Source organism: Marmota monax, unplaced genomic scaffold (genome assembly GCF_021218885.2).
Source record: "Marmota monax isolate L192 unplaced genomic scaffold, Marmota_monax_Labrador192_F-V1.1 WCK01_AAM20220418_F8-fsc00241, whole genome shotgun sequence".
NCBI lineage: Eukaryota > Metazoa > Chordata > Mammalia > Rodentia > Sciuridae > Marmota > Marmota monax.
The window spans coordinates 1,522,172-1,548,013 of NW_026692134.1; the positions used below are offsets into that span (position 1 = coordinate 1,522,172).

The window sequence follows — 25,842 nt, forward strand, 5'->3', positions numbered from 1 at the left end:
GAATACAAACGAAGGTTATAGCCTTGAACACATCATTTTCAAGAAGCAATTTTTACACTCTGGAGAGTGCTAACTCTAGTGATCTATTTTCATTCTATTTCATTCCAACTTTAGAGAAATGCATGTTCAGTAGGACCAACGTTAAATAATAATATCTATTTTGCTCTCGATATATATTCATTAAATATAAAACCGAGAGTCAAAAAGAAGAGAATCTAGTGTCAATCATTATCTTGTAACACATTATTTGTATATGTTGCTAAAATCAACTACATGGATAGCAAGTACTTTGGCAATAGGATTTACTTTAGAATATTTTCTTGTGAAATTTAATCTCCTTACAATAAATCTGTACTTATTGCTCTAACAAGTGTGTGTGTGTGTGTGTGTGTGTATGTGTAAAATTCCTGCACTGTGCTAAGGCTTTGGAAATATAAAGGGACTAAATTTTTATTTTGACAGCCTGCACACAAGTGCATACATGCTCAAACACATTCAAAGAGAACTGAGATAAGAAAATGTTAAAAACAATATAAATATACCTCAGTGGTAGAACGTTTGCCTGGCATGTATGAGGCACAGGGTTCAATTCTCAGTGCTGCATATAAGTAAATAAAGATCCATTTTAAAAAAATCAGTATAAATATATAGTAACAGAACACAGATGAAGCGGCAACTACAGACTTACAGGTGAAAAATTTCTCATGAAAAGTGACATCATATATAGATCTCATAAATAAGAATATATTTCATTATCATAAAATGAAATAAATTTTATGAACAAACTGGAGGTGTGGAAATTAATGAGGATGCTATGAATTGTGAATGGCTTATTATTAATAGTATTTAAAAAATGGTGACATCAACATAATTGGGCATTTTCCCATTAAGTGTTTAAGGAGGATAACATTGAAAGAGTACAGAAAACTAATTTGAAAGGGCGAGTGGCAAACCAGGAATATTAGGTCAAGTTGGGGTTTTGAGACAAGACTTGAAAGACATTGAGAGACTGATTGCTTGGGACAAGAACCAGATCAATCAATAAAAAGGAATAAAAAGAAGAAACATCACTAAGCTAAAGGGAATTTTCTTTCTGTATACTTTTCTCTACTGGATGTTTTTCAGTGTCTGTTTGAGAAAAAAAAATTGAAAGAAGACTCAAAATATATGTGCAATCATTGCAAAAAGTCTGCAGGTCCTGCACTTTAGATGCAGGTTGAAGATAAATGGAAGAAACTAAGGATTAAAACGTTGAGTCTCAAATTAGGATTGCTAAATGGAGCCAGGTACTTGTAAACTCAGATTTTTTATCCAAATTGGAAGAAATGCTTGATCACTGGGTCGTTAAGATTGATTATTTCATGTGCTGTACATAAAAGATCTATTCTATGACTTCAGATAACGGCTTAAAAAATTATTAAACCTAACCTAAGCTACAATGGTCTATTTAGCCTTCAAAAGTTTCTGCTCAGTATCTGATTGCATAATTATAATATTTTATTTTGCACCTGATCTTGCAATAACATTTTTATGTGTTTTATTTTGCAATTATTTATGAAAAATATTCCTTGAATATTAGCAGTAAAGCTGTATAAACTATGGATATACAATTGAGATGACTGAAATTCATCACAAGCATATAATTATAGAATATTGTCCATGTATTTCAATCTCTTCCATAACCGATATTTTTTGAAGTGATTCTAATGAGAATAAATTTCACTGATTTGAATTTGTCTCTCTTCCCTAATAAGTTTTAAGGAGTATGTGTTAATAAACATTTCTTTAAATGAATTTTCTTTCTTTTTTATGTTGTTATTCCATGTTGTATTTTTTATATGAAGACATTTAAAGGTTCAAATAGTAAAGCATTTTTACATTTTAAAATGCATTAAGCTTCAACAAAAGAACATGTAATCTTTATATTGTTTGATATTGCTCAGTTTTAATTAAATATCTTGTATTCACACTAGAAAGACTATACCTAGTAAGTAAAAAAAAATGGTTTTCTAGTTATTAACATAAATAAATAAATGCATATGACATGTGTCCCAGTTCACATTTGCAAAGCTCCAGCAAAATAGTTCAATCAGTTTGGAAGATTTTTCACCTGTTTATTTTTAGCTGTGATATCTCTGTTTAATCAGTGCAGTGATTAAAATAGGAATAAACAACATTGAATACTTGCTTTTAAAAGTCAGGATTAAAAATCAACATTGAATTAAGTGCTAAGTTACAGGCTCTGAGCTGGGTGTGTGGAGTGTCTGCATTTCAGGAATCAACCAGTCTGAATAGATATGATAGGCGCATTTGAAGAGGATTAAATGGGAGGGGAAAATCGTGATATGTTATTTTATTTTTTCCAACTTTATTCAGCTATAAATAATAATTAAAAATTGCATGTATTAATGTACACAACATGATGTTTGGATGCATATGTATTATAAAATGATTGTATATTTTTCACATATTTACAATTGTGCATGTATGTTTGCTGAGAATGCTTAAGATCTACCTTCAAAGCAATTTTCAAGTACAAAATATGTCATTATTAACTATACTTATCTTGCTGGGCATTTGATCTCTTAAACTGAAAGTTTGTGTCCTTTGGACAACATATCTTCATTTCTTGTATCCACCTGGGCCCATGTCTATTATATGAAGAAGAGTGGAAGAGTAGAAAGTTCAAGAGAATAAAGGCTGATGAGTAGCACTTGATGAGTGCTTTCACTTTTCAAAGACTCATGGGTGGAATGAGTAGCCTTAGAAGGAAGAGAAGCCCATCACTGATGTCACAAGCACCTGGGATATTAACAGGAAGAACAATGTTCAGATTCCAAAATAGACTTTCCAGGTACATACAAAAGGGACAAAGAAAATGTTTTGTAAGGGTTTTCATATTTCTTAACATAATAGAATGTCTCAAAATATCAAAGCTCATAGTCTTATTTAAGAGGGACAAGTATGGATTAATTCCATAATATATGACAGAAAAAAATCTGAATTTTTTCCCTAATATAATAGATCATAAATCAGAACTAAATAAAGAAAGATATGGGTGGGGAAGAGGTTATTTGGGCTGAGTATATATGAGATAATTTTATGTATTACAATATCAGAAGCCTTAGTGTAGGATAAATCCTGCTTATTCACTTTGGACTGTGTTTATTAAAAGGAATCTAGGTGCACAATCTTTTGTCTTCAAAAAGTAGTTTTATTGGACAAAAGATAATTATAAAAGTGCAAGCAAGCAAATATACAGATATAAAAACTTGACTATATTGAGCATTAGCAAGAGGAGAAAAACTGCAAAAGCTATGACCTTGAATTAAGCTTCTTATGGTTTACTGAAATTCCAAGCTTTGACTCTGAGCATCTTAGGGCAGGATCAAGAGATATTCAGGTCCCTCCATTCTCTGTTAACATCCTCCAGTATTTAGACAATGTGTGTATTTCACATGTACAAAACACAGCTCCAAGTAAGTTAGTAAAAATGGCATCGAGAAGGTTAAGAGAATACACAGAGATTGTATGAGAAGGAAGAAGAAATTAATTCAATCCTTGTCAAATTACTGTGCATTTTCTTTGCATAATCTGAGTGACACTGCAGCTGAAAGTTTGTAATTATTTCAAAATACATTTCCCCAAAATATTCAGGGATATCAATTGAGTTGACATTTAATGGTTAGGTAATATTTTAGTCTTCTAATTTCTAGACATATCTCATTTCTCCTTTTATGATTCTCCTTTAATGTTTGCAGCATGTGCTGTTCAACCTGAATCTATGAGAATTTGAATTTGTTCATATCATCACCTCCCCTGGGGATTTTCTTTCTTCTTTTTCTAAGTCATTCTAGTGTTTGAGTAGGTTAAATCTCTATTATTTAAATGAATTGAACTGCTTAACAAATGCTTACTGACATTATCTTTGTGAAGTATATATTACACTTTGCTCATTTTATTGTTACCTCTTCATCTTTTTTTTAAAGAGAGAGAGAGAGAGAGAATTTTAATATTTATTTATTTTTATTTTCATTTTAGGCGGACACAACATCTTTATTTGTATGTGGTGCTGAGGATGGAACCCAGGCTGCACGCATGCCAGGCGAGAGTACTACTGCTTGAGCCACATCCCCAGCCCTCCTCTTCATCTTTTAAAATTGATTTACAAACTTCTACATGCATGTTTTGTCATATTTATTATTACATATATTATGTGAATTACAATTATTTTCCTCTTAAAGACCTAGTCATGTTGATACCCCTAAAATGAATATTTCAGCATCTGTTCTCTAAGAAAATCATCTAATACAATAATAGTACTATTAACTTAGATTAAACTTAGATATTTAATAACATAATTATATTTAATATCCAATTAAATAGTCTAAAATATGCCAATTGTTCCTATAATGTCATATAGTATTTCCCCATGCATATCCAGAATTGCATTTTCTGAAATAGGTAGGCCATTTTACTTTCTTTAAAGTTAAACAATTTCTAAAAATAGTAGAAATTGACAAGTTAATTCTAAAAGTTTTATGAAAGTATAAAGAATCTTCAAAACTAATTATTTTGAAAAAGAGTACCCTGGTTGGGGGTTAGAGGTGGAGTTTATATGATCAGATTGTGAAGGAAAAAAAATATAATATTTCAATAAATAAAGTAGATTAGAATTGTCTTTTTTCCCCCTCCTTTGTTCTTCACCAAATGAAGAAAAAAAAAAAAGAAATTCTAAAATTCAATGAACAAAAGACCCACAAAAGCCAAAGCCATCCTGAGCAGAAGCAGCAAAGCTTAGGCATCACAAAACCTGATTTTAAATTATATCGTAGAGCCATAATAAATAAAGTAGCATGGAGCTGGCATAAACGAAATATCTAGATGAACCATACATCATAGAAGCTACAGAGACAAATCCATACATCTACAGTCATGTGATTCTTGACAAAGTTACCAAAAGCATAAACTAGAGAAAAGACAGCCTTTTTAACAAGCAGTGCTGAGAAGACTGGATAAACATATGTTGAAAAAACGAAACTAGATCCTTATCTCTCACTTTGTAGGAAAGTAAAATCAAAAGGGACCAAAGACCTAACACCAAATCCTGAGACTTATCAACTGTTAAAAGAAAAATAGGACAATTGCTTCAACATACAAGCACAGGCAAAGACTTCCTGAATAAGATACATATGTCTCAGGAAATAAGGGAATCAATAAATGGGATGGTATCAAATTGAAAAGCTTCTGCACAGCAAATGAAACAACAGAGTTAAGAGACAACTGATACATTGGGAGAAAAGATTTGCTAGCTACTACTTCAAAAGAAGGCTGATATAATAACAAGTTCAACATAAAACTAAATCTTCAATCAGAAAATTAACTGAATGCACACTTTTGAAAAGAAGAAGTATAAATGATAGACAATTATATGAAATAAAGTTCAATAATTTTAACCATCAGGAAAATGTAAATTAAAACTACACTGAGGTTCCATCTCAACCCAATTAGAATGGGTGACATCAAGAAAAAAATTAATAAATGCTGGTGAGAATGTGGGGAAAAATAAATCCTTAAACACCGTTGATGGGAATGTAAATTGGTATAGCCACTATGGAAATCAGTATGAAGATTCCTCAGAAGCCTAAAAATAGAACTACCATATACTTCACTATTCCACTCATAGTATTTCTCCAAAAGAGTTAAATATAGCTTATTTTAGATATACTATACTACCCATGTTTATAGTAGCACAGATTCTAAGAACCAAATTATGAAATTAGCCTGTTTGTTCTTAATAAAGAGATGACTGGATGAAGAAATGTGGAATATATGTACAATGAAGTGTTATTCAGTCATAAAGAAGAACCAAATTATGTTATTTTCAGGAACATGGATGAAACCAGAGATCATAGTATCAAGCAAAATGAGACAGACTCAAAGAGAAAATTATGGTACATTTTCTCCCCTATGTAGAAGATAGAAGGAAAAATAAATAACAACACAAAAGGTGAACTCTATGAAATTAGAAGACAGACTAGTATGATAGGTGAAGGGAAAGGTGGGGTAGAGATTGGAGAGTGAAATTGATCCAGTTATATTTTATGCATAAAAAATAGTACATAGGTATAAAAATATAAAATGTAGTTGATCTATATAATTAACTTTTTATATATTAGTTTATATATGATTACCTTTAAAGAGTCAAAATTTATAACATACCCAAACACTCATGTTGATTAAAACTCATAACCATTGATCCAGATTTATTTATATTCACAGTGATTGTTCATTATTTATTAAAATTATTCATGATTGTATTTTCTATTTGATGTAATATTGCATAATAATTAAAAACTGTTTTCTAGAAAATCACCTTGAAAATTACCACAATCTTAGGTACAAAAGGCAGTACACAGTTTGTATTTGCCTTATGATTAATCGATTCAAATTTTATGGCAACAAAGAAGAACAGAATCAATTTATCACCTCATAGTTATCAATGAGTTGTCAGTGTATGTGTTTCATGCTTTTTTAAATATTATTTTTCACTTCCCTAACTCTCCACTACTCAAATACATTTAACATCTCCTTGTATGCCAGAAGAGAAAGCATTTTTGTTCTTTACAAAGGACATCATTTTATCATAGTCAATCTATGGTTTAAAACTACTCAAAATCTTCTAGTTGTCTTTTTATTCTCTAATCACAAGTCTTCACATTTTCTATCACTGCATTTGACTCAAAATTCAAGAAAACAGCAAAGGATGTAGTGTGAATGGCTGACTAATCAATCAGGACATAGAAATAAATCTAGTGAGAAAAAAAAATTACAGGAAATATGTGACACCATTTTCCTGTCCTTTCTAAAAGTTCTGTTAGAATTAATTGAGTGTGTGCCTTGTCTGGATTTCTTTCAATCTCCCTAAACCTCCTAATGAATTGTCAGTGAATAACCTCTATAAAGTTAATTCTAAAAGGTTGTACACCCTCATAATTTGTTGTCTTTATTTTAAGGCACTCTTAACACAGTGTCTTTAGATTGATAATAGACCTTCCTATGTGATTTTTGCCTATGGTGCATAATCAGACAATTATTTATTATTTAATAAAAGTATTTGTGATATAGTGTATTTATGAGAAATATTAAAAATTGCTTTTTATTTTAGTGGCCTTTCATTTTATTGTTTTTAAGTGTTTCCCTGACTCTATAGTGTAAAAAAAAACTTCAATATTATTTTGCTTAAATTAATTTTGAGGTATAATGGGTTTATTCAGTTATGAGAAAAAGAGTTTTTGTTAATTTTGAATCATTTTTTTAAATTTATTTTTTAAGATTAAAATATTTTATGACAAACCTTAGACTAAATGAAATATGGTTTAGATTACATTTGTTATACATGACAAAAAAATAATTCATAATATATATACAATCAATTTTGAAGTTCTATCATTAGATTAAGCCATCTTTGATTATTTTCTTATGTACACAAAAACCACTTCACATTCTTAGGAATCCAACTTTTCATGATTATTTGTTATGTTTATTGGGTTGAGCATAAAAATGGAAGTGAAGTTTCTTTCAGAAATTTGTAAATTAAAATCATTTTCAGTAAGTAATATTTCACCACTTTAAAGGTGTCTAATTTTGCATTTCTTATTAATAGATATGAAAAATATAAAGAAAAAAGTGGAGTTAATTTAGTAAGTAGGAACATTTAAAATTTGTATTTCCACAAAAGATATCCACATAATTACTTTTGAATATTGGTCATTACTCAAATACCAAAGAGATATACTGGTGAGACAAATATATATATTCCCCCCCAAATAGGCCTTTCACTCACTAAAACTAGTGACTGTGGCATATAGATATGCTTCAATGTTTGAACTGCCAAAAGGTAAAGATTAATAAGGAAAAACTGCATATTTGTTTTGATTCCAGCCATGTAGCATGGATTTGGTAACACTAACTCTTGATATTGGTGATAACAATTCTTCACAGACCTCTCTCTCTCTCTCTCTCTCTCACACACACACACACACACACACACACACACAGGATTTATCAGGAGGAATGGTGTAGCAACCAAGAAAGTGAGAAAGGGGGACTTTACTGGGATTTAATTCTGGACATTCAAAGAAGATCAGGGACTCAGGAGGCTGGATATATCAAAATAAAGAAGAAAACCCCGGGGCCATTGCTGGTGGTCTGACTGTGTGATCCACACCTGACTCCTTCTTACCTCCGCTCCAAGCAAAAATATTGGAAGGATAAGTCAATTAAAGAAAGTTGCATTTAAAGGAGGCTTGAGGCATGTCTGCATACAGTGAGAAAGGAGATCAAAGATACTTACTGACTAACCTCAAAAGCGTGCTTCAAATTACCAGGAGGAAAACAATAACAGACAAACAAAACAGGGAAGAATATAAGCAAATAAGGGAAAGAAGTAAGTTCTACATTAACACTATTTCTTGTGTTATGCAGAAGTCATATGTCTTAAGGTGAGGAATCACAGTCAGGATTCAGGACCCTCATAGAGGCGAAAATTGAAAAGAGAAAATCCAGGAATGGAAGAAGTCGCAGAAGAGGTGGTACTTATACATACAGTTTAACATGCAGCTAATGCCTAAACTAAACATGCAGAGGACAGGGAATGTTGTGGGGTAAGAAAAAAGAAAAAGAGATATGGAATAGCCTGAAGACTGATAACTGAGCAGAGATTTTAGCCACTTCAGGTCCTAGGAGAGAAGACTAAAGCTCTACTTAGATGAGGATGGGAAACATTTTGGAATTTGCAGTGAAACACTAGGAGTGTGATAATTTGTGATAAGAATGATAAACTTGGCATAAAGGTTATATAAATAAATATATATATCACAAGACTAACACATAAACAAAATAATAATCTGCCTTTAAATCTTTAATACAAAACTTACATAACATCAAAGAAGCCTACAGTAATTATACTGCCTACTGAATCAAAACTCTACATTCTTCATAGGAAGATAACAGAATCTAGAATCCCCACAATATATAATTTATAAAGGTCAGTATGTAAAAAAATAATATTCAACATAAATAGAAACAAAGAGGACCCTGATGCTGGATTTAAACAGAAAAAATCTTTATAATAACTCACATAAATATATAAAAAATATAATAAGGTATAATAAAAGAAACGGTAAAATATGAGGAATGTCATAATATATGTGAAAAGTCAAAGAGATGAAATACTAAAACTAGAAGCAAAAAATAAAATATCTAAAATAAAAATATGAAACAGTAGATTGGATATAAAACATATAAAAACATAAATCTGAAGACAATGTATTTAAATTATCCCAATTTGAGCCCAGAGACAAACTGATATTTTGATAAATCTACCCAATTTTGAACTATGGAACAATATCTGTTGTCTTAAATCACTTGTATTTGAAATCTCCAAAATGAAGAACAAACAGTCGCAAAAATAATAATTTTTAAATGTTTATGTAATTTTAAAATTTGATGAAAAACAATTTACAGAACTAAGAAGGCCAACAAATTCCTAGAAGAATAAACAAGCACTGTATGTGGGTATTAGAGAAAAACAGCTGAAAACCATAATTATGAGCAGAAACTTAAAAGCACCTAGAGAAGCATACACATTATATATAGGGCAACAAATATAAGAATAATGACTGAATCTTCAGACACAGTGACACAACTGTGGAGGCTAAGACAGGATCCAGAGTTCAAAGCCAGCTTCAGCTACTAAGTGAGTCCCTAACAAACTCAGTGAAATCCTGTCTCTAAATAAAATATAAGAAAGGATTGTGGTTGTAGCTCAGTGGGTAAGCATCAGTGGGTTTAATTCCTGGTACCAGCCCCCCCACCCCAAGAAAAACATAATGATGGACACAACAAAAGGCAGCAACAATATAAAATGCTAGAAGGAAAATAAAACAGTAAGGTTAACATGTTTCTATAGTCATTAAAATATCTTTCAAAAAATGAAAGTTAAATAGAATATTTTCAGATTTACAAAAGTTAATTGTGCATATATGAATAAACTGCCAGTTAAATATCAAAGATTACCAAACTTCACAAAAATGTATAAACCAACCATGAACTATTTGCATTTCAATAAATCATGGTAGCTGCTTTTCAAATACAATTATACAGAAAAATGCTGAGAGCTAAAGGATGACAAAAGATAAAGGATACAAACACATGCCTCAGGTGAAATGAAATCAATTTAGTAGTGTTATTACAGGTAAAGGGCAAAATTTCATAATGATGAAAGACCTCTTAATCACAAACTCAAGAAAGATAATTAGATATACACCTAATAGCTGAATAAAAATAATTTTAAAAATTGACAAAAGTAGAAAGAAATTTAACAATGTAGGTTTTAAATTTCTACTCCCAGTAAGAATTGAACAAGGAGATAAAAATTATAATGATAGATAATTTAATATTAGCATCATATTTTCCTAAGACTATAGAATATTAATAGTAGTCAGTAGTATGAAATAAATGCTCATTTCAGGTACATAAGAAACATATATCAAAACAGCTTTTAAATGACATTTTGTTCTAAAATCTTAACAAATGAAAGTAGCAATTCTTTATTCAATTATAAACTATGACCAATAGAATAAACCCTGTAAGATGATTATAATTTTTTATAATAAAACATTTGTTTTTAGAAAAATTAAGAGTATCAGAATTTTCAAAAATTGCTTAAATACAAATAATGTATATCTTTTTTGGGTGGGGGTACCAGGGACTGAACTCAGTGACACTCAATCACTGAGCCACATTCCCAGCTCTATTTCTTATTTTATTTAGAGACAAAGTCTCACTGAGTTGCTTAGCTCCTCACCTTTACTGAGGCTGGCATTGAACATGAGATCTTCCTGCCTTAGCCTCCTGAGCCTCACACCTGTGATCACAGGTGTGTACTACCACACCCGGCTGCAATGTATATCTTTTTATCATAGATTTGCAGAGTCACTATTTACCTACTAATCTTGAACTCATCTTTGTCCCTTTGTTTTTAATGTTTATTTCTGAATATGATAATTTATTATAATCACATTCCTAGGAAACTCTGACTTTGAAATAAGAGTATTTACTGTATGAATTAAGCTAAGTATATATTCAATTGCATATTTTTTAAAATATTTATTTTTTAGTTTTTTTAGGTGGACACAATATCTTTATTTTATTTTTATATGGTGCTGAGGATCGAACCCAGTGCCTCACGCATGCCAGGCGAGTGTGCTACCACTTGAGCCACATCCCCAACTTTCAATTGCATATTGAGAGTGATTTCAAATACCTCATATACTTAGTGTAAAACTTTGACAGTTTTAGATTACCTTCTTTACACCATTTCCATAAATATCAACAGTTCAGTTCTGTGGTTTTTAATTGTTTAAGATTTGCTCAGGACAAACTTCAAAAGGTTTGTATGAGTACAGTTGAAACATTTTTATCTGGTACAAAAGTCTTTGTTCTTTGGAAACAGGAAACATAATAATTCCTAAACAAAAGGAGCAAGCTTGCATACATTATTAATTGAGAATAATTCTAGTGTCAAATTAGGCACCATAGAATTTATTAGTGATTTAATCTTAGCCAGGAGCAGTGGTGTACACCTGTAATCCCCACTACTTGGAAGGCTGAGGCTGTAGGATTACAAGATTATGGACAGCCGTGGCAATTTAGCAGACCCTTCTCAAAATGATAATTGTTTAAAAACAGGAACTGGGGATCTTGCTCATAGGCAGAATCTCCTGGTTTGAATTTCAAGTAATTAACACACACAGACATACACACACACACACACATACACACATACACACACACTCTAAAACAAAACAAAACAAAGAATTCAGTGCATTAGATAATCAATTAAAATATGTCTATTTTACTCTGAACAGACGTTTCATGTTTGGTAGGCTTTTCCCATATTAGGCCAGAATAATAGTATTTTGTTTATTTTACACAGGAAAAAATTGTTTAAGAAGTGGTGAGGTCTTCTTATTCCTCCTTCTAGGGTTTCACATTTCAAGTTTTCCATTTTCACACTCATTAATAATACTACACAGGAATAAAATGAACATTAAAATGCAGTTGGAATCTTATAATTAATATGCAAAACATTAATGTGCTATGTTGGTGCATTGATTAAATGCTAGTGGTATAGAAGAGTTATAAATTTTCTGAGGTACAATTAGCTAATATATTCAAAGTCTTAAAATTCTTATTTTAACTTTAAGAATTTCCACTTCATTAATTTAAATTTAAATACAGTAATTTATAATATACGAAGATTATTTAGTACAAAACCTTCACAGAGATGTTTGTGTGCACATGTATGTGTATATGTGTATAAAATTAGAAAGAAACAAAACAAAAATTTTAACATATATCACGGCTTATTTCAACATTTTAACAATATGCAAAAAGGTAGAATTATCTGAGAAAGGCAGGAAAAAAGTATAAGAAATAGAAAACTCACAATATTAAAGAATATATTCAGTAAATAAAATTAATATATAAATATTTTAATCTTTTGTGATATGATTGTAGTTATCTTAGTATTTTCATCCTTTTTAAAAATTCAATGCACATGGTTTTTCATAGGTAATATATACTGTTTTATAGTGATATATTTTATAGTTATAAAATAATAATGACAATAATAATATCTGATGTTCTTGTGTGTAAATGTTTTCCCTATTATTCCCTCTAAATACTTCTAGAGGCAGTACTACTTCTTCTATTTCAATTCCCTTTCTTCCTTTCTTCCCTGCTTCCTTCCTTCTTCCTTCCTAATGAGTAATAGTGGATCTGACCCTTTCAAATTTGAAGAAGAAAATATTGTAATATTAGAAATAGTTCAATAGTTCTGAAACCAGTGACGCTGTAATGAAAATTTACACATATAATTTGGTAGTCATACTAATAATATTCTGCCACTTAATATTTTTAAAATAGTTTCACAGTTAGTTATATTCTAACAATAAATAAAACAAAAAAGTCCACTTAATTTTTAGAATCAGGTATATGTAGGAGTACTTCAAATCCTAATTCAGACCAAATTGGCTTTGTCTTATTTTTAAATTCTACATACTATTAGGAATAGAGATTATTTTTTAGTAGAAATCATTTTAAAGTATATGGTATTTGAGACAATATGGGAAAAGGACAGGGGTGTGAATGCATTTAGGGACCTTGAATGTAATGGGAATAAGGAGGGAAAATTACAAGAACAGTCAAAACTAACATCATTTGCTGAGAATGTCTGAATTTGCTGTTGCATATAATGGGGAAAGTGAATAGATTTCTGGTTAATGTTATCTATTTTTTTTGTTTTGTTTTCCATAGTATAATCTCTCAGGATACTAACTAATAAATACCCGTCACCCAAAAAAAGTTTTGAAATGCCAACTAAATATTATTTTTGAGAAAACCAATGATGTTAAACATTTGAGGAAACGAAAAAAAAAAAAAACAATTTGGGTCTAAAGCAGATTCAAGTACACAAATTCTAGAAGAAAATAATGAAAGATAGAACACAGTAATGGAAATACTCCATGACTATGATTTTTATAATCTTACTATTCTGTGGGAAAATACTAGCTAGGAAGAATGAGGATGGGTTTTCTTTAGTGATACCCCAAGGAAGGAGATTCTGGAAAAAGGAGCAGTTATTCAAGATTTGGTGCTATATCAGTTATGTCTGGAAAGCTAGAATCTCTTCATACAATAAATGTGATCTGTGGACATGATGAAGAAAAAGATAGGTGCATGGAAGAAGAAATATTTCATGCTAAATAGAACCAAGGATTAGGGGTACATAGAACATAGGTGGGAACATGTGAGACCATTGAACACTTAATTCTACTTAAGTAAATTTAGATTGATTTTCTATAATATTACAAGAGATAGGTATTATTCAAAAAACTGTTTTAGAATAATTAACTGTGTATTTAAAGTAGTTAGACAAGAGGTGTTTTAGTGCTTCACTGTGAAAAAATAATATCTGAGAGGAAAATATGCAAATCACAATGATTTTTATCCATAATACAATATAAATATATGGCAAAACATTACATTATATGCCATAAATTAGGACACTTATTATGTCATTTTTTAAAAAAGAAAGAAAGAAAAAGTGGGTGATATGTTTTTGAGAATTTAAAATTAAAATATTAGTTTAGTGTGCTGAAATGCAGTGGTTGGTCTGGTAAAATGGTAATGCAGTACTGGCAGTAAGGGTATTTGTTGTAGAAGACTGGTTCAACTTTAATTGCGGATTTTTAAAAAAATGAATGCATATTATTTATTCAATGAATATGTCAGAAGTAATGGTAAATTCTTTACTTATGCTGGTCTTTTTTTCATTTTTGCATTACAATTCCTACACCATTGTATCATAATTTATCATATCTCTGATTATGGTTTCTCTTCAGATCGTATAAATCTTTTGCCTTTTTAATAGAACTCAGTGTGAAACAAATCTTTGTAGACTATCCTTTTTTTTTTGGGGGGGGGGGGTTCTGAGGAATTGGGAATTGAACTCAGGGGCACATGACCCCTGAGCCACATCCCCAGGTCTATTTTGTATTTATTTAGGAAGAAGGTCTCACTGAGTTGCTTTAGCACTTTGCTTTTGCTGAGGCTGACACTGAACTCATAATCCTCCTGCCTCAACCTCTGGAGCTGCTGGGATTACAGGCTGCACCATCACACCCAGCTTTTATAGACTATCTTGGGAGTCTGGTTATAATGGGCTATAATGTTTAGTATTTTTGTCATGTGTTTTGAGTTTTAAGCAATCAACATATAAAGAGAATTTTGAAATATGATGCATTCACAAATAAAAAGTTGCTGCTACATGTACTGCACCATAAATAATGACATTCTAAAACCCTCATAAAAATGTTATTTAGATTCTAAAAAGTACTATAATATACCATTAAAATCATCAGATTTCCCTTAGTAAATTTGAGACTTTATTTCAGTCTTTGATTTCTCCTCTGCCTGATACTTATACACATCAAAGTGCTATATCTTAAAAGCCTAAGAAAAAATCCCCAGTCATTCCAATATATTATATATGCTTTAGGGATATATTAGTATTTAGTGCATGTATCATCATGAGAGAGCATGAAAGAATCATGTGAATTTTGATACCCAATCAAATACAAACAAGACTGTACCCTTTCTCCCACTTCATATTTGTTACCTGTGTTTCACATTGTTTTCAGTGACAACAAAATCTATTATAACCAAATATGCAGCACTTGATCAATGATAAACACCCCTTTTATATTTTATGATTATAGTCATAATTATTTCAGTTATGGAATAATGGAAGTTTCTGAAGTAAATCTATGAGGATTTCAGAACTCACTCTGTAACAGAGATCCTATTTTATTCTTATGGTGGCTACTGTAGGCAGGCCATTGACCACCACACTCCCTGTCCTGAGCAAAACTAGTTCTAAATACATATGTTCAAATTAAAATGTAATAGTCAATTAAGTTGATATTCATAAAAATTTAAAGAATATTAACTTTTTCCTTCAAGATTTAGTGCTATATCAGTTATGTCTGGAAAGGTAGCATCTCTTCATACCATAAATGCGATTTAGCAAGCATATATTAAAATCAGAATGAAATTCTGTCCAATTTTTAATACTGGACATATAACTTAATTGTTGATCCATAATAAGCAAAAGTTCCTTAGGATCTTGTTCTAATGTAACAAATAATCTCATGCAGACTGGGCATGTAGTTCAGATGTAGAGCACTTACTAAACTTATGCTAGGCCCTGGATTTTAACTCAAGCATACATGCACACTTGCATGCGCGTGCACACACACATACGCACAAAAAGTACATGTAAAGATTCTTCAACAAGAGGGTAAAATCACTTGCCATACTTCTTGCTAAATTGTACTCATTTCTCTCTTTTTCAATATTATTATTCTGCATAAAAATTTCAATGAAATGTCTCTGTTCAAATAGAAGAGAAACTAGATGGCAGTTGTGACTTTGAAATTGTTTTGAGTAAGAAATAAAGGATTCTCTTGTTACATAAAAGAGTATTAGTAAATCTCTGATACATTAGATTAGGCATTTTTCCTCTGCTTTCAATCCCACCTTCTTAAATTTGTTTACATGAACATTTTTACTGAATCCTCCTGCCCACATCAGCAGATTCTTACAAAAGCCTAGAAAATAGCAGAATCTTAGAATAAAAGAAATTTTAATGGCAATTGATTTAATATAACAAAAATCTGAGGGTTAGAAAACTAAATGACATAAATTCTATACCATTTCAAATGCCACAATCAGGATCAAATCTTGTAAGTTGCATATTTGTGGGTGTTCATATATGTAAAGATTAAATTTGCTGCTGTTATTTTGTTTATTCTCTAATTGCTTCTTTTATATTTATGATGAAACATTAGTTTCTATTCAGATTATTTGTTATTCCAACTTTACATAATTTTATATCACCTGTAAATAAATGTTTTGTTTTTAATTTTCTGTGTTACCTAGTATGTACAAAAACTGAAACCAAACTATAAAATTATAAGAAATATAATATAAGAAATATAATTTTTTTCATTAGAAACTTCCTGTCTCTTTCCAGTCCTGGTGCGTGGTGAATTTGGCAGGTGTAACTTCACAAGGCATAATGCCTCCAGTGCAGTAGATTCTGAAGGATAAAAGTTTAGTTTACCAGGACAACCAGCAGCAATATGGTCACAGACACTGTCTTTGTGGTGTTCGAGAGGTTCAGTCTTTACTACAATTCTTGTGTTTCTCTATGTTCTGGGTCAAGGGCTCTGTTAGCTTCTGTATAGGCATGTAACTAATGAAGTTAAAAGTAATGAGAACAGGGTAGGCTAGTGTGAATAAGCTCGTAATAACAAAGGCTCCAAAGTGGTTAGTATCCCACTTCTACAGTGAACTACATATGTAGTAAGGGCAGATGTAAAATCTGGTTCTACACCAAAACTGAGAAAGAATTGGGTGTTGAAGACTTTTTCCATATATGTAGATTTTACATGGAAAAAATAAAAAGTGAACATATATGTTTGGCTTAATTATTCTCATTAAATGAAAATTCTCATAATTATAATGAGTTTTCTATTTTTGACTTATTATCTGTTTGTTGAGGTTAAAAAGACAAACAAATTAAACATCTTAAATTTGTTCATGGGTTTAAAAAATGTCACTTGGCTAAAACAAATGATAAAACATTTTATGGAAAGTAACAAAACAAAACAGATTTGTCACCTACTTTTAGTAATCATTTGTAAGAGATTATACAATTTATTTAAAATAAGGAAAGTAGTACCTAAAGATTTAAAACATATTGTGTACTTTAAGTTGTTCATGTAGCAATGTGGTCAACATACAAATTAATCAACTCATTGTTCAGAAGGAAGCATTTTTGTTTTCAACTAAAATCAAATGCTTGTAGTAGTGCCTTAACAGTCTTGAGATTATGAGTATTTCTTTTTATCAGTGGCTATTTTTCTGTATCTGTGAGTCTCCAAGGATGAAACTATTTCTGTAGTAAGGCCCTGTGATCTGAATGTGTCCTTTATACACTGCCTTAGAAAAAGAATCATAAGGCAATTTCAAGTCCTTAGACACAAATGTCTGCTTGTTGAACTGGAAACGTCTTCACGTTAGTTAATAACTATGGTGTGAAGAGTGATGTTAAATGAGGGATGCTGGAGGATGCCATATGACTAACCTGAGGAGAAATAACAGAGAAAAAAGCAGCCAGTGAACTGAAGGGTCAAGTGAGATGACCTATGGGACCAGAGGAGATATATCAAAAGAAGTGGAAAAATGGGCTTTTGGAAAGGGAGGCTGCATTTGAAAAGCATATTGTCCACACACAAATAAAGAAGTAGACCAACATTTAAGCAATTTCACAGAATAAATGCACTTCTGGTTTAATATAGAAAGCTATATAACTTTGTGCTATCAGGTAGTCTTTTATTTATTTATTTTTTTGGGGGGATTATTCTAATGTATTCACCTGGTGTCAGTAAGTCGATAGTTCAATTATTAGAATTCCATCTAGGATTTTTGTTCAAGAATCAAGAAAAATAGATATATGGTCTGTTTATAATGTTAGTATTTATGCTTACTTACATGCTTATTCTCAGAATTGGGTAAGGCCTCAGCACTGAGAATAAATCAAATATAATCAGGGTGAAAAAAAATGAATTCTCCTAAGTATAGAATAGAATTAATAAGATTGATAAGAAATGACAGATAGGTTGTGCCACTAAAGAAAAAATAAATAAGAATGAATTGATAAAATAGGTAATACATGAAAGAAAGAGAAGGATCTTTTTAAACACAAAAGGAAGACATGAGGAACTGAGTTACACATTTTCAATTACCATTTGTTATTGGTTGCTGATGAGAAACCATTCATGTTGCTGCTATTAACAAAAAAGTATACTTCCCTAAAGATAGTGTCTTCTTTCGCCTTCTTTTGTCTTTTCTTCTTCCTTCTGCCTTTAAACTTTTAGTCTGGATTATAGTCAGGAAGTAGTTCAGTCTGATATTAAGATATGGAAGCATCTAGAAATAATTTATGTCTCACACAGAACATGATATTCTTATGATGAACTAGTCATCTATAGATACCACTATATTTTAATAATGTTATGGTATACTAAAATTGTGATTTGTTTTTTCTTATATAGCAGACAGTTATCATGATTTTAAATAACATTTCAAGGAAAGTGTTCTATAAAATGAATACATATAGAATCAATTCATATGTCATGATTAACACTGAACCAAGGCCACACATGAGCTATATTACTTTGATTCTTTTTTCAGATAGTGATATAAAATAGGCATGTGAATACATCACATTCCACATACTACCTTTCTGAAATAATCTGCAAGAGCATGCTTTTCAAACATCATATTTAAGAATTTTTTTTCTGAATAATTATTAGTTGTGTGGAAAATTGGTACAAATAATAAATAAACAGCTATAGCTTTCAAGTTTTGGAATTCTCATATCAAAGTCCTTACCTTGCCTACATATTGTGTGTCTGTACCTGTGTACTCTTCCAACAAGAAGAACTGATTCCACATCCAGCCACGCTTGGTGCGACGAAGCATTTTACCATCATCTTTTGTCAAGCTCACTATCCTCTGGCTGGGTAAGTAACTGCTACCGTTTTCTTGTAATGGGATGGTGTCAACTGTGTGCAAGATGTAGGTCCAGATGAATAATGGTAGACAATGGTAAGTCCTCATTATCTGCTACTTCAGAAGGATGTCAAATTCAATGTATTGTCTGTATCTCCTGAAGAGGAGGGGAGAAAATGGTTTTACTAAGTTGTGTTACACTTTCACACAACCTGTAGACTAAAAATCTATTCTGACTGCTATTTAAGTTTATATATAATTTTTCTATTATAAAGCAGTGAACCACCATTAAAAACTCATATAACACAGAGATAATTAGGGAGATATGGATATCTTCTGATATATACATATGGATAGCTAAAGTAAACTAAATACAATCTAAATGAATTCAGAGATATGGGCCCAGCACAGCAGAAAAGAGAATGGAGACTGGCAAGTATTGTTATAGATGTTTGCTACAGTGCAAAACTATCAGCTCTGTCCATCATACCTATGTCACTTAATTCCCAAATTTATTATTTTTTAAAAAGGTATGATTTATAATAAAACATATACATGATTGCAAAAACACTCCCCAGTAAAAGAAATCCTAAACCTCATCATTTTCTGAATCTGAAATATCAGTTGATAATAACTGTCATTCATCAGGGCTGTTATAGCTAATCATAATCTTGAGAGCTATGGGGTAACTGGCAAATTTACCCACAATCCAGTTAAAATTCTTTAATAAATATCCAAATTAACAACTAGTACTTAGAAAATATCTTGTGGGAGGAAAAAATATCTAATCACCACTACTGCAGAACATACCCAGTAGTGGGTAGATGGGCCATGGTGAAATGAAAAATTAGTAGCAAGAGAATTTCAAGGAAGCTGATGCTTCACTTATATAAAACACAACAAACTCCTTAGCTGATTACACTGGTTACCCTGATTTCTTCCCATAGGAAGAAGTTATTTTTTCCATTGACCTTGATAACCACATTTGCAGGAGACATTGAATATCACTCTAAATGATCTGTGGTATATTTTAACTTGGATGTGCCCTTCATGCAGACTGTAGGCCTTTGAACAAAAAGTCTATCTGTATTAACTGAATCCAGAGATTCAGGAAGTGGTCAAGGTCCCATAGGCCTTGCCAAGCTCGAGTAAGAAATTCACATTTATTTCCAGTGAAATGCAAAGCTGTTGAAAGATTTTTACATAATATATTTAGAAAAGATCAATCTGGCGGTTAAATAGGAAATAGCCTAAAAAGTAGGAAAGGGATTTGGTTAAGGGAGAGATCAATTGGAGTCTGTTGTTCTAATTCAGAAAGGAATGAGCACAGCATACAAAGAAGTGTTTGATGTGAAAGCTGATTCTCTGCTATAAATCCCTTTGATCCTTTAATACAGCCACACACATACTACAATTTTGGAATTCTTTTATTTCTCATAGCCTTTACCTACAACTGTCTTTGAACCATGTCCTCTGGTGACTGGAGCCACTTTACCCTCATGCAAAAGGAGACTGAAATGCTAAAACTTTGTAAGCATCTCCCATGGATTTCCTTAGCCAGGACTTATTAGATGCAAAAGTGGGAAAACCCACACATTATTTATTTGCAAGAATCCCCTGCAAAATCATGCTGAATCTGGAAATCTGACACCTGTCTTTGGCTTCTTTTTCTTGGTTGTTCTGCTTTCTATCCATTCCTTCTTCCCTATTTCTTCCTTTTGGACTGAGATGGTCTATCTTGTGTTTTCTCCATCACTGTAGTGAGAAAGGATATAACTTGCTTGATTTTTTATGTTCACAGTTAAAGAGAAATTTTACTTTTTAATATATCATATTGTAATCTCATTCATATCTGATTTATATGATAATAAATGAGTTTTGTGACTTGACTACAGAGTTACTAGTGAAATGTCTTAAGATACTTGGGACTTTGGGGATAAAATGTAATACTATACATGTGGAAGTCATGGAGGAGGGGCTGTAGTGGAAATATAGACTGAATGTTTGCATCACATCAAAGTCCATATGTTGAGATCCTATCACCCCAGATAATATTATTAGAAGGTAGGAATTTCAGGAAGTGATTAGATTTATATCAGGCCTTAAAGATGCAACCCTCATAATGAGATTAGTGCCTCTACAAAGACATCAAGGAGCCGGAATCCTTTTGTGACTGTCAGCTGGGTAAGGGCACTATAAGGAAACTGCAAAATGCAAACCAAGAGAGTCCTCATCATGCCCCAGATCTGTTGGCCCTTGACCTTGACTCCTCATTCTCTGAAGCTGTCACAAACAAATGTTTGCTATTTAAACTATTCATTCTATGATGAGTTGTAATAGCAGCCAGAATCAACTATGACACAGTGATATTACTCTATATGCACTAACCTGAAGTTTCCTTTATGTGCTTTAAAACTTGCCTTTATGCCAGGCATGGATGCAAAAAACTGTAATTCCAGTGGTTCTGGAGGCTGAGTGAGAGGGACTGAAAGTTCAAAGCCAGCCTCAGTAAAAACAGCACTTGTCTTTAGAAATTCTGACCTTGATCTTAGTTCATCTAAGTATCTCCTTCTCGTTTCCCTATTCCTTCATAATGTTCTCCTTTTTTGAAAAGTCTCTAAAAAATCTTTCAAAAGATAGTTTACCACATTATAGTTTCTTTTACTTTTCTTCTACCCTGTATGTTCTTCACATTGTTTGTGACAACTTTTAATATCATTTTTATTTAGTGTATATATGCTTATTTCTCTTAGCTACAAGGTAACTTACATGATATGAGATATTTTATATACATCTGTGTCTTGCATAAAATAGTTGACAGATCTATGTTAAATTAATTGGTTAATAGATTAATGCTAATATAGATACCCCCATATTGAGTCCAGTATTCCATTTGAGATTGACTTTCTATTCTGTTGCATAAGCAAGGTAATAAATAAATGAGATGAATTTACTTAGGAGAAAATATCTTTTCTGAAAGAATGGGACATGTTTTTGCTTCCTATAAAAATGAAAAAAAATCTTCAGTAATATGATTAATATTCATAAGAATTTGCATCAAATGTGATTAAGTATGAACTTCACTAGTGATTGGTATAAATTATAGAGTGTTTATATGAACTTTACATCCCCTTCATTAAATACCTTTATTTTTCTCATAACTCTTCACATATTTGTTTCACATTTAGGGAACATTAGTACAGCTCTCTTGTGGCTAATTTAATACCTGTACATTCCTTGGCTCTTAGATAAAAGTGCACATTTTAAAAGGTTTTCTGCTGCTTTTGATTTTAAAGTTAGCAAGCTCTTATCCCATGAGGTTTATTAAAAATTCCTCATAGTCTTTATTCACTCAATAGCAACAAGCTGACTACCAAAATTTCTATGCTTAATTATCTCTATCAGCCTTAAATACTTTGCATTTTAATCACGTTTCTGTTGATAAATAAATACTATCAGATGCATGATGAAGTACAATATTTTAAATTTGGATTTACTTTGATTTTATAATCAGGGAATTCACTGCAATCTTGTTAACTTTAAAAACTGAAAATTGTTTTATTATTATTCCCTTGTTACCTTAATTATATTCAATTGCATTTAAAAGAAATGTTTTTTTGGTTATTTATGAATCAAGAAAAAATGTAATTAAGTAGATTGTTTAGCATATAAACTGCACATCTAAAATTAAATTGTATTCTTTCATATTCTTTTCCTTGTAAATGCACATTTGTATGCTTTTAATTCAGATAAGGTATTTCATTCCTATTTTTAGGCAAATTTTCTCAGATTAAAGGTACATATGAAGCAAGTCTGTGTGATTAATTTTGCTGTCTTATGATTTTGCTGTTTGTAATCAACAATGAATTTTCACATATATTAAAGTAGTGATCTTCAAGAAAAGCTTTGATAAAGAATCATAAGACATATTACATCCCTGAGGTTTTTTTTTTATATTTTAATACGACATATCTCAGTTTTGCAGAGCTGAAGCAAAACCATTTCTTAACCTGTAATTTTGTGTCTTGGAAAATTTATGCATATATTTTCAGATTATTTGATTCCTGTAATATTCCCAACTCTCTTTTCTTTATCTCTTGGATCATTTGTAGAAAAAAGTCTCACAACTTAAATAAATGATAAATATATAAACAATATATTCAGCCAATATGTGTGACACCAAAATTATGGATCTTTTAAAATCAATAATCTTTTTATAGGAAATGTGTTTTTAGAAAAATCTTTTTCATGGTAATTGATAATTGTGACATTTATTATGTAAATATATATATGTTTGTGTAAATATATATACTTATATACATATTTCACTATTCGTTTATGCTTATTTAATATATACATATTTAAGTTTCCTACAATCAGTTATATATTTTTTCAAGAATGTTATGCCTAACACTATTGTTCTATAATTCATTATCTCATTTTTATCTAAATAAAGAGCACAAAATTGGTTCAAGGAAAATAATATTATATTGCAGAAACATGAGCTTCCAACATCATGTGAACAGTCTTTATTTGGTATCATCAATGAACTTCTGGATTTAAAAATTTAGTTTTTAAACCTTCCCTAGAAAATTGACAGCATAAACTAGTATGATAAGAACAGTTGGGAAATAAGGTTTTAATAATAACTTATCAAAATAACAATAATGGCATATGTGTCATAGAATATAAAGAGATAAATGGAAGGATAGACTCTAAAAAATGTACCAACAACCATTGTCAGATTCTGAGAAAAAAAAAATCATTATCTATGATAGTGGAACTAGATTAAAAAATTAATGATCTATGACTTTCTATAGCACATGGAAACACACATCCACTTTTAATTGAAAGGACATAGGCCAACAATTTTTCTCTAATACTAACCCCACTGCCTGAATAAGTATCAAGGAATCAAAATTTACCTTTGTTCCTACCACAAAAATGTGCTTTTTGAAGGTCACAAAGTTTCTATTACATCAGTTAAACTAATGCAACACAAGACTGTAACAACCCAGGTGAAAAAGAAGAAAGCTGAAAGGGGTATTATATCATATACATTTTAATTTAAATATATACTTTCTGTGTTAATGGTTTTAGCTGTTAGGACAGCAACAAGTATAGGTTCATGGCCTGCTTAAGAAATTTGGTTAACAAAACATAATTAGCTTGGGGGAAAGTAGAATTTGGTATCATCTCCAGTAAATGGTGATATTTTTTGTTAATATGTTCTTAAACAATGGAAACTAGAAAAAATTTTTTTTCAAGTTGGTGACCCCAAAAATATAACATGCATTAAGGAATCAGGCTAAATAAAGCCAAGGGTAATCCACATCCAACTGGGCAAAGGTAATTCAATGAGGAAAGGATAGTCTTCTCAACAGAAGGTGTGAGAACAATCAGGCAACCATGTGCAAGAAATAGACAATTACAAGCTTATCCAGAAAATTAAAAGAAAAAAATTTCTTTAAAAGTTAATCTACATAAAACCCTTAAGCCTTTCACATCAGTTAAGTCAAAATAGATCCCAGATAACAAATTTAATATTATGAAGTATAAAATTTCTGAAATAAAATACAGAAAAATCAATACCTCAGTGACCTTGTGTTTGGTAGAGTTTTAGATATAGCATCAATAATATAATTTGGTGAACACTACAATTGATAAAATGGACTTCATTAAATTAAAAAAAAATCTTCTATTTTAAGAGAATAAAATTATAGGCAAAGTTTTGAATAAAATATACATGATACAGGACAATTATGTAAATATATTTTTAAAATCCCTGAAATTCAACAGAAAGACCCAAAAGAATTAAAATGTGAGCCAAAGGTCTGAAAATTATCTGAAAAGATACATCAGCAAAATGGAAATACAGATGGAAAATAAGCATGCAAACATTCTCAAAATCATTGGCAGTTAGATAATTGTATTAAAAATGCTATAATATACATATAAGAGTGTCTAAAATCCAAATGTCAAATGCTGGCAAGGATGTAGGAATTATCCTTTATTGCTGGAGAGAATGCAAAATGGACCAGGCAATTTAGAAAACTATTTGAAGCTCTTTTTGTTGTTGTTGTTTTTGTTTTATTTTTACAAAACTAAACTTTGTTTTACCATGTAACACAAAAGGCACAGTTCTAGGTATGTACACAATGATGGAAAAAGAACTCACACCCAGAAACCTGTATATTAATGTTTATCTAACCTTTACTCATAATCTCTCAAAACCAAAAAGAAAGAGGTGGCTAGGTGGCTTGCTAGGTGGCTTGTTAGGTGGCTTGCTAGGTGGCTTACTAGGTGAACAAGTATAAACATTGTAACATTTACTAAAATAGAATGTTATTTAATGATAGAAATGAGCTTTTGAGTCGCACACACACACAAAAGTGAGAAAACTTAAATGCAAAATACTAAGTGATAGTCTCTAGTATGACAAGGCTACACACTTAATTATTCTAATTCTGTGCCTTTCTGAAAGAGTCCAAACTAGGAAACCCTAAAATCACCACAGTTTCCAAAGGTTGTGGAGCAGGATAGGAGGGCTTAGTAGGTGAAATACAGGAAAAGTGATGAAACTTTTCTGTATAGTGGTGAGTTCCAAATTGTGCATTTATCAAAACTCATAAA

The 25,842-nt window shown here is 31.1% G+C and overlaps 1 protein-coding gene across 1 annotated transcript in view; it reads right to left on the minus strand.

Moving 5' to 3' along the window:
* Positions 1–25,842, minus strand: part of Cdh9 (cadherin 9) — a 145,695-nt gene that overhangs the window by 83,305 nt on the left and 36,548 nt on the right. The window contains exon 2 of the mRNA XM_046467473.2: positions 19,090–19,366. Within this exon, the coding sequence (XP_046323429.1) occupies positions 19,090–19,317 (228 nt within the window). The 5' untranslated portion in view covers positions 19,318–19,366. The remainder of the gene's footprint in view (positions 1–19,089; positions 19,367–25,842) is intronic.